Consider the following 11,119-nt stretch of genomic DNA (forward strand, 5'->3'; position numbering starts at 1 on the left):
GAGGTTTTGAAATCCCAGTGACTCTGTGTGTGTGTGTGTGTGTGTGTGTGTGTGTGAGAGAGAGAGAGAGATAAAGCCAACAGGAGAAGAGCTGAGGCAGAAATCCACTTTCAAAAGTGTATGTGCCCAATTCATGCTTTATTACAAACTGGGAAATAATGATAGGGGGCCTATGGTTTCCCCCAATGTCTTGTGCAGACACAGAGCTCTGCTGCTCAGATCTCCAGCTACATGGATTGTGGTTCATTGATGGTGTTAATTCTTTCAGGGTCCACCTCAGCTTTCCAGCTCCCGGGAAGGACTCTACTCAATGAATGAGCAAGACAGTGATAGCAAAGACACACTCTTCTCAGGGTGGGCTTCTGCAGGGAGTGGTATGACAGCCTAGCTGTTTCTACCCAGCACAGAACTCTTCTACTGCGTGACAGCAATGTTTGCTCTACAGCATCCCAGTGGGCTGGCCTCTGTTTGGATGGCATCACAGTCTAATGGCGCCCTCTGCCTAATCCAGCTTCTGCTCTGTTCTTTTCAGTGGTGTAACTCTCCAATGAATCTTTTACACTCCCAACTCTGTCTCAGCATCTGCTTCCTGGCTAACCCAACCTTCTGCAGAGTCTTGTACTTCACAGATAACCAAAATAAAACACTAATGCCAATCCACTAGAATATAATATGTATGGGTTTTTTTCTGAATAGTCTCCAGCACCTAGAATGGTCATTGACACATGTTGGGTATGGAGCTCACTAAACAATTGTCAAATGAATGAATGAAATCCAAACAAATCTTGGCATTTGCTCATGTTGGGATCAGCTGAGTCTAAATAGTTCTTCCATCACCCTCTATTTCATTACCACCTTCTCCTGTCACACCAACATCCAGTCCCCTTTTTATCCTCTTTCCTTTCTTTCCCTTCCTCAATTCCTGAGAATTTATATCAGGCACAGTGCTACGTGCTCAGAACACCTTCTGCAGTTCTTCCAAACCACCATCTCATCTCCTTTTCAGCTTCTCTTTTTTCTTTTTCTCAGGAAGCGAGGGGCCATTTACAGCCACCATTTCCACCAATCAGGAGCAAATACTGACTCATCCTCTACTCCCATCCTTTTCAGAATAGGAGATGGGCTCTACTCCCATCCTCCTGGGAGTAGGAGATGTTCCCAAAGAGCATCCTAAGTAATTCTAAAGAGCACTGCTGGCCTAACAAGGTGCTTTTTAAACCTTTAAAATTGTCTGCTAGGTATCAGTATTAGGTATTCTGCCCACATTCTCTTTTTAAAAAATTGCAGTAAAATAAACATACCATAACATTTACCATTTTAACCATTTTGAATAGCACAATTCAGTGCTTCTACGTATATTCATAATTTTGTGCACACATCGCTACTATCCATCTCCAGAACTTTTTCATCTTCTCACACACTGTGTTTATTTTCAATAACAACTTTCCATTCCTCTTTCCCCACAGCCCCTGCTAATCACTGTTCTTCTTTCTGTCTCTATGTACTTGACTATCCTAGTTACCTCATATAAGAGGAATCATGCTCTGTCCTTTTGAATATCTCTTTTGTGTCTGACTTATTTCAGCACAATATCTTTGAGGTTTATCCATGTGTTAGCATGTGTCAGAATTTCCCTCTTTTTAAAGGCTGAATACTATTCCATTGTATGTATATATCATATTTTTTTTATGCACTCATCTGTTCCTTGGCATTTAGGTTATTTCCACTTTTTGGATATTGTGAATAATGCTCCTATGAACACTGATGTACTTGTATCTGAGTCCTTCCTTTCAATTCTTTAGAATTAAGAGTAGAATTGCTGAATCATATGGTAATTATGTTTAACTATTTTTAGGAATTGCTCAACTCTTTCCATGTTACTAACAAGGTGCTTTTTGGAAATAGGGCTCCCTGGTCAACACACAGCATCCTCTGATTCCCTCTTGGAGAGTTACAATGCACATTGGCACAGTAAAGGATATGAGAGGTCCTGAAGCAAAGACACCTATGTAACTTTAACCGGCCATTTCCCAAATTAATGTGATTGTGAAACCCTTTGTGCAGAGTAACTGGTAATATACAAGTCCCTGCTGGTTTGGGAAACAATGCTTTAAGCTCAGCAGGCCTACATAGGAAGGACTGTGACCTAGGGCCAGTGGGTCGTGGAAGTATTACTCAGAGGAGACAGAGATGGGATTACCTCCAACCCTCCAACTAGCCTGCTGCGTGGCTTTCCTTCTCTTGGCAGCTCTGCACATGCTGTGTTCTCTACCTGTTCTACCTTTCCTCTGCTTCTTTGCTTCTTGAAGTTCTACTTACGTTTCAGGACAAGCTCAGGCATTCTTGCTCCCCTTCCTTCAGGGAACTCTGACCCTGCTCTCCTATCTCCCCAGACAGGAATTAGGAGCTCCTCTTCTACTGAACCCTTATTATACAGTGTGGCCCTGTTAAATTGCCTGCTTCTTCCGCTGTATCAAATGTGGTCAGCCTCAGTTTGCAACTTTAGTTCATATAAATAATCACCTGGAGAGTTTATTAAAAATGCAGATAACTCCATTTCACTGAAATTCCAACTCAGTATCTTTGTGGTGCGCATTCAGTAGCAGCTCCAGAATGTGCATTTTTAACAAGCCTCAGGCAATATTCTCAGGCGGATGATTCTTGTGATCCCCTTTAGCTCTGTGAGGATAACAGTCAATTCTCCCCTGTTTATTTGACACATAGTAGGCATGAAACAATGGTGAATGAGTGAGCAAAGGAACAAATGAATGATGAGTGAATGAATGAAATAATCTGTTTCCTCCTCTGAAAAATGATGAGCTTGGACCAGATGTCCTCTAAGCTTTTCTTGGCTTAAACTTCATGTGATTTAGGTTATTTTTACCAAAAATTCTACACTCTTGGCAGCTTTAATAACAGAACCATATACAATACACAAACTCAAGCACATGAAACAACCAGGGAGACATGCTGAAGAGGATTTAGTCTAAGCTAATATCCAATCAATGACCCAGGACTCATGAATAACCATTATTTTTGAAACTAGTAACGTCATCGCAGGCTAGAGTCACAAAGAGGGGCATACACTCGTGCCATGTGAATTCAGTCTCATTCTCTCCTGTGTGAGTAGCCAATGGGCACGCCATCAGGGATGAAAAATCCCTAGGTTTGGGAATTAGAGAGCTATGCATTATGGGAAACCAGGGTCCAGGGAGCGGTTTAGGGTGTTTAGCTGCCTTCCTGTGGCATGGAGGGGACACACTGTTAGCACCGTCAGGGCCCCCTGCCTCTTCTATGGTCACTTGTCAGTGGAGTCATTGAATATATAACCCTTGACTCTTTTCCGTGAGAACCCTGCAGGTTTTGAGAGGCAGCTTTGGCTTCTCACAAGAGCTGTGGCCCAAGAAAAATGAAGTCTCCCATTACTTACAACCTCTCAGCATTTCAGAGGAAAAAGGTTGGCGGTGGCTGCCAAGATCCAGCAAATATTTGGTTAGCTTGGAAAGAATGGGTGCTCATTTTCCAATTCTCACAGATTTCTCTATGCCCAGTTCTTTTTATTAAAAACTTTAAATCCAGAGATAAAGTCGAATGGCACTGCAGGCTCTAAGCATTCATCTGTATCCCAGGGAGCAGAACCCAGGATCTAAACAAAGAAAAGTTTAATCAATAGAATTCATGAATTCCCTCTAGGAATAGGACCCAACGTAGCAGAAGAATAAGCAGAGGGGCTCCTATCCATGGTTTTCTATTAGTGGATATTTCTGGGAAGGACTTTGGAGAATACCCTTTCAATTGACCAGGGTCAGCAAACTATGGCCCATGGGCCAAATCCTGCCTGCTGCCTTTTTAGTTGAGTTTTGTATTTTTGTACAGCCTGTTGAGAATTTTTTTTTCACTTTTGTATAGAGTTGAAAAAAATCAAAAGAATATTTCACAAATATCTGAAAATTAGATGAAATTCAAATTTGTGTTTGTAAATAAAGTTTTATTGGAACACAGCCACATCCATTTGTTTGCATAATATATACGGCTGTTCTTGAACTACAGTGGCAGAGTTGAGTAGCTGAGACACGAGACCACATAGCCCTCAAAGCCTAAAATGTGTACTATCTGGCCCTTTGTAGAAAAAGTTTGCAGAGCCCTCGAATAGGAAATGTAAGAGTTGCCTCTCACTATTATGTGAACTAAAAACTGTAAGATATATATGCACAATTAATCATAAATCAAACACTTGTATAAACTCACACTTGAGTCAAGAAATAAAACATTGTCCATCAATCAGCACCCAGAAGTCTTCCATGTGTTCTTTCTCCTCCACTAGAGCTATGAGCCTTTGTGACATTTTCCTTGCTGTTCTTTGTACTTCTACCACCTAAATTCTGTGAGTTTTGCCTGTTTTCAAACTGTATATAAACAGAATAACACTGTATATTTGCCTTTGCATCTGTTTCTTTCTCTCAAATTTGTGAGACTCAACTCTGAGTTGTGTGTGGCTATCGTCCTGTCATTTCCTCTGTTGTCACTTCCACGGCATTTCACTATGTTACTTAGGCAAGTTTCGTTTGTTCATTTTACTGTTAGTGGACAGTTGGATCATTTCTTGTTTGGGGCTACGGTGAATAACACTGCCATAAACATCTCGTACTTGGGCCATCATTGATTTAAGAGTCTTTCAAAAGTAGTGGAATTGCTGGGCTGTAGGCTATGCAGACTTTCAACTCTACCACTTAATGCCAAATTTTTCTTGGAAGAGGCTGAACAAAATCACATTCCCACCAGCCACCTCCTTTTAGGAAGCTGAGGAGCTCTTTGTATGTTATCAGCACTATTTCTACCTCCACAACCCTGGACCTAATGGTGCCTGCTCTCTGACCTTCAGGGACCAGACATGACCTTCGTCCCTTCCACTTTGTATCTTCTCTTAAAATAATTCTGAAGTCTTAAAAAAACAAAGTAGCAAGGAAACAGTCACCTTTCTAAGATTGGTCCTTGAAATGTGATCTCTTCTGGATTCACATGCTTGGCTAGCAGGTAAACCAGGTGTGAGAAAATTCTGACACCATCCCCCCACAGATGGGAGCTGAGAAAGAAAGCTCATCACAGTCAATGGGGCAGGTGGTATTATAAAGCATGCACAGTGGACAGGATGAGGAAACCAAGGAAATGGTACCTGCCCCTTTCTCCAGGGAATCAGATTATATGATCAGAGTATCAGATCATGGGAAGCTGACGCTTGTGTCTTTCTCTGAACGGTTTTGGGAAAACAGGGCTGAAAAGACCCCCTCCTCCAAATGTCAGTTTGCTGAAACCCCAGCACTGGGAGTACCAAGCACTAGAGGCATTTCTGAAGCATGATGTAGCGCTACTTTGAAAAGGCACAAATAAACCCCAAATCCTAGCACACATTTATCCAGTTTGTGAAGCGGATTAATAGAATAACCAATAAAACATGTATAAAAGCTTTAATTAAATCTGATGAAATAAAACTTCATGTTTTATTTATGGACACTCCCAACATGTAAAGGATTCAGGGAGACATTCATTTTTACTGCCATTTCGTCCTCATATCTATAATTAAATCCAGGCTGCAGCTCTGGCCCAAAGCAATGCGGCATTTTAAAGCTGGACTTGAACATTCCCTCCCCCATCATCTGCCTTTAATTTTAATTACCATTCCCAGTATGTAGGAGGCTGATGGTAAAACAAAACAAAATAATCAAACAAACAAACAAACAAACAATGATGGTTGCCATTGTGTTTTAAAGCGACAGGCTGAAGGAGGCTTTTAGGCAGGAGGGTGTCTCCTCTATTTCCAGTTTTATTCTGTACCAAGTGCACAATCCCTTCATTTTACTTTTGACATAAAAAAAGGACTTCATGAACAAGACAAAATAACTTATGATTATATGAAACATAACTGTGACAAATCACAAAACTATACATATTAATAGAAAAAAGTGTACCTAATTCTTTAAAAGATTTATGACAATAAGCACCAGATGTGCCTCTAGAGTAAAATCGGCCCCATATCCAGTATGATATATGCAGTTCATTTCTCTACGTGAGTGTATATAACTATGTACAAGAGTCTGTGTGATTTATGGAAAACAGATTTCCACTTTTTTCCCCCAAAGTGCTTTATGTCAGCAACATTACACAGGATACTTTGCTGTCTGTACAAAATAAATCTCTTCTTTTTTACACTCACTATTTCTCCAATGAGTGTTTTTTTTTTTTTGCTTCATCTGTTGCACAAAAAAAAAAAAAAAAAAAAAAAAATTGTTACCGCAGAAATTCTATACCACTAACAAAAAGTGCTATTTAAAAATGCTTCTATAAAATGACATGGCCAAGAGAGTCAAATAAAATACCGAATAATTAAACTGAACATGTACAGTCGCTATTCCCAATACTTCAAGGCAACCGGAAAGTCAGGGTTCTCGGATGAGGGAGTTGAATTTATCCTTGCTCAAAATTGGTTTTAGGGTGCTACTGTGCTTGATGGCTGGTAATTTAGAAACAACTGAACAAAGCCAACACTCTGTTATCAGTGGTAACTCTGCTGTGATCTACTAAAGACCTTATTTTTTTCTACTTTATTATCGCTTATGTAATTTGAGGGAGACGTGGGTACTGGGAGATACCCCACAGGACCAGTAAATATTTAAATAATATTTAACAGCTGATCAGAGGCTAAATTATAACTGACACTTTGATGCAGTTTCGTTAGGGAATTAAGACAATGCAGCCAGTGAACTATCTCTAGGCAGACTGATTTTTTTTAATGCAATAGGATAATTGTCTTTGTGCTGTGTGTTTTCACAAGCACTAGTTTTTTTTTGTTTTTTTTTTTTTTTTTTTGAGACGGAGTCTCGCTCTGTCGCCCAGGCTGGAGTGCAGTGGCGCAATCTCGGCTCACTGCAAGCTCCGCCTCCCGGGTTCACGCCATTCTCCTGCCTCAGCCTCCCGAGCAGCTGGGACTACAGGCGCCTGCCCCTGCGCCCGGCTAATTTTTTCTATTTTTAGTAGAGACGGGGTTTCACCATGGTCTCTATCTCCTGACCTTGTGATCCGCCCACCTCGGCCTCCCAAAGTGCTGGGATTACAGGCGTGAGCCACCACGCCCGGCCTTGTTTCTGTTTTTAAGGGGAATGACAATCTCTGTTTGGATGTTTATGAAAATAGCTGCATATCAAGACTTTAAAAAACCAGGACATGAAAGGGAATGATTTTTTCGAAGCTTCCACTTGTACTACTGCAAAAATACTGATGAAAGTATATATAAATCTTCTGCAGTGTGAAAGTAAGCAAGGGACAAATTTTAAGGTCAGGAAAGACTCTAGAATCTAAGCATAGTGTGTAGTCTGGAAGGCATCTGAACGTGTCCTATCCTGAGGCCACAATCTCAAGCCTGCAGCTATCAGGAAAGACCCACGGTGCAGGAAGCAGGGCTGCACCGGGTCCTGCTGCCTGCACGCTCTCTCTGAGATGCAAATGTCCCTCAGGGGCTCCACAATGATTTCCTGCTGAGGAAGGAGGGCTGCAGGTGCCTCTACTGCTTAGGCCCTCTATAGAGTCCCTCTAGCCCCCGTGAGGTAAGAAAGGGGCAGGGCTACTGTGAGAGGCCACCGGAAGACTGGAGCCTGGTTCACAAGCAGCTCCTCTTAAAGAGGGAGGTAATGTCCATGGTTTCTAAAGTTCAGCTTCTGTTTTGTCCTCCTTCCCCCTTTCTACTTTAAATTACATAAAGCCAAAAGGCAGGACTGACAATGTCAACTGCAATAACAACCTTGCCTTTTCATCTTTTTTCTCATTGTACAAATGAAATGAAATGTATTTTGAGTTCCTTGTAAAGGCTTCCCTATTTAAGTATGAATAGATGGTCTCTCTGAAGATAGCAGAGTTTTTCTTTCTTTCCAGAGTATGACAAAGGACGCATGAGGGATGCTACCAGCTGTGAGCATGCATACGTTAGGCCACTTGCTTAGGCCAAGTGACACGACCCACAAAGCTGCAAGAAGGGTGGTACTTTACAAGCAGCCTTGGAGTTCACTTGTAAAGGAAGCCTGATGTGCATCTTTTGTAAAGCAGAGCTGGTTTTTCTAAAGTGGCTAACTCACCTCTTTTGCAGACTTTGACGTCTACATGAAAGCTTTTCTTAGAATATAGTCCACTACTCAGAGAAACTAGATTGACCAAGTGCACTGTGAAAACAAAACCCATACTTGGTTCCTCATTCACCTCATTCTACTACATGCTGGAATGAACTCTGGAATCAGGTAGAATACTTCTGATTGTGGGACTGTGGAGGGAGACTGGAAAGACCTGTCTATAAACAAACTGTCACAGAATCTCATCTAACATCAAGCTGTTTTAGTTGTCTTGTTGAAGATTGTAATGATCTCAGTTTGACAAATGGCATTGTTTCACTTTTGTTCAGAAAAACATTTTTAAAAAGTGAGAAAAAATACTTGAAATATGATTGTACCAGAATGTTAGAACTTACTGTATCTTTGGGACTGGCCAATTTTTATAGCTGATGCCCTAGGACTTGGGATCTGCAAGAGGTGTCACAGAAAATGACTTCCTATTTAGGCTTGATTTTTTCAACCAAATGCTCTGGGAAAATTCCAGGCCTTCAAACCTGGAACTCAGAAAAAGAATTGCTCCTTTCTGTAGACTTTTCGAGAACTGTCACCTCTTCCTTCCCAAGATGATCAGACAATGGCGGCTGGGGGGGTACCTGAATGACAGTCAGGAAGAGGGTAAGAGGGATGCAAAAGGAGGGTGGAGAGAAGTATAGGGAAGAGACAGACAGATGAGTGGATATCCTGAAAAACGTTAGTAAAATCTGTGCACTGGAAGTCAAGCATCACTAGGTTTGGTTTTCCAAGGGAAGCCGGCACACGACTCAGTCTGTCCCGGTTCTCACATCTGGCACTTCTCTGGGCACAGCACCAGAGTGGAGGCAATGGGTAAACCAATCAAACAGTGTTTTTCTTTGAACAAAGTCTTTGAGGTGGAGTCACTAAACAGTCAACCCAGGAAGGTTCCAGCTACAGGATTGTTGGTGCGGGAGGTGCCCACTCCATTTCCCTCAGGTAGCCTTTGCTAACTGCAAAACTAACATGCCAGAGGTGGGGCCAGGCGGAACCACAGCTGTGCAAAATGTCTGTAGCTGGGGTGATTACAATAATAATGATTTCCATCCAAAGAACAGACATTTACATATTTTTTTTTCATCTTAAAGTACGTATAAATAACAAGTCTTTAAAATGCAAAAACAAAGATAGGCTGCTGGCATATAAAACCTTACTCTGCTACTGAAGAAACACCGAGAAGCAACTGGTTAGCATGCGGCTAAGAGAAAAGGGAAACCCAGGGAGTTTCTAAGAGTTGAGACCACACTATGCTTTGGACATGGATTTCCCTTGTTGTGCCTGGCTTTGTATCAGGAGCAGTGAGGGTGAGGATTAGGTGAGGCAGGTCACTATGCCTCTGGTAATTGAGGTCTTTTTCCCTGTTTGGAGTTTTCAGACAGGGTCATCCCCATACTACATTTTCACATGCACATAATTTCATTGGTGTCCTTTAAGTGTTGACAGCCAGGAAGTAACAGGTATCCAGTAGAGTGAGGCTCTAAATTCCCTTTGAAAAGATAGTCCTGCTGGTCACCTAGTCCAGGAAACCCAGAGAGAAAAAGGAGCAACTGCAATGATTCCTGCAAAGCTAACTCTGCCATTCAGTCCTGCCTTCCGAAAGAACATCAGTAACTCTGCAGGTCCCGCTGATTGGGCTGACATCCTTCCTCATGCAGTCTGTGAGAGTACGAAAACAAAAGGTAGCAAGCAACATCAAGGTCCTGGGTGTGCAGGAGTGGCCAAGAGAGCTTTTAGCCTTCGGTGTAGACAGAGGAGAGCTGGCTGGGACAGCGGTCCACAGCGCTGATCTGCAAGAAGGTGGCGTCTTCAGCCCCACCGCGGAGAGACTCCCCAAAAAGGCTCGAGGAACTCGAAGGTAAATCATACACTGGAAGAGAAAGAACACAGTAAGTCAGCAACTCCTGCCCCATGCCACACCCACTGGAAGTGCATTCCAGTAATGCAGCTCAGCAAGTGAGGACTGGGAGCTAAGGAGGCAACCACGCCACCCTGGGCCCTACAGTGAGTCTCTGTTTTCCACGACCTTAGTGAGGGAGGAGGCCGACTTGCAGGCAGCTGGCTAAAATATGACCACACAAAAGACAGGCTGAGAAGAAGTAAAAGAAAAGTGTTCCAGGGAAGGCTGGGGGTGGCCTCAGAAAAGAGGTGGTGTTAAAGTTGAGTCATAAAGAGAATGGAATGCTCACAGATGAAAAAATATGGAAAGAACATTCTAGAAGGAGGAAACAAAGAGCAAAGACAGAGAGGGAGAGGCATGTGGGGTCAAGAGTGCTGGCAAAGCTCAGGTGAAGAGTATGTAGGGAAAAATGTGTGTGGGCAGGTATGGAGAGCTGGATCAGGCCTAACTCATGGGGGCTTTGAATGCCATGCTGGAGAATCGAATTTATTCTCTAGGCAATTGGAAACTATTTAATATATTTGAGCAGAAAAGAGGCATATTTTATCCTTCATTTTGGGGAGGCAATGTTCATAGTAGTATGGAGGGAAGAATGGTAAAGATAAGGAATCAGGTCAGGGAGACTTACTAGAAGGTTATGGCCATAGTCTGGGAGAGACATGATGGCTCCTGCACCAGGGCGGTGGAAGAAGAGGGTCTGAGGGAGGGCTGAAGAGGAAGGTGAAGATAAGAGACATTTCAGGGGTCATTCAACAGGATTTGATGCGGTCACGTGCTTGGTCAAGTCCAGCCCAGGTCAGTCACAGGCAGCCCACCTGGTCTCTCCTGTCAGTTGACAGGATTTTCTAAGTCACAGACAACCAACACACCTGTAATGCCCGAGTGAGTCGAGAAGGCTCTGTGGAAAACATCAAAACCGGACTGGCCCATGGATGTAGGGACCAGGCAGTCCTCAAAGGAAGGCACCACACTGCAGGAGCTGACAGGCGGCACAGTTCTCTGGGAATCGGGATAATGTGGGGGGCAGAACGTCTGCAGCTGCCCATAAAATCCTGAA

General features: G+C 42.7%; 1 protein-coding gene across 5 annotated transcripts in view; it reads right to left on the reverse strand.

The window, feature by feature from the left end:
• Nucleotides 1–8,509: 8,509 nt before the first annotated feature.
• The window catches only part of LOC105491836 (GLIS family zinc finger 3), a 478,098-nt gene continuing 475,488 nt past the window's right edge, over nt 8,510–11,119 (reverse strand). For all 5 annotated transcript variants that reach the window (XM_011758546.3, XM_011758539.2, XM_011758533.2 and 2 more), the window contains 2 exons: nt 10,932–11,114; nt 8,510–10,032 (listed from right to left, as the gene is read on the reverse strand). In XM_011758546.3, the coding sequence (XP_011756848.1) occupies nt 9,896–10,032; nt 10,932–11,114 (320 nt within the window). In that variant the 3' untranslated portion in view covers nt 8,510–9,895. The remainder of the gene's footprint in view (nt 10,033–10,931; nt 11,115–11,119) is intronic.

Source organism: Macaca nemestrina, chromosome 14 (assembly GCF_043159975.1).
Source record: "Macaca nemestrina isolate mMacNem1 chromosome 14, mMacNem.hap1, whole genome shotgun sequence".
In the NCBI taxonomy this organism is placed as follows: Eukaryota; Metazoa; Chordata; class Mammalia; order Primates; family Cercopithecidae; genus Macaca; species Macaca nemestrina.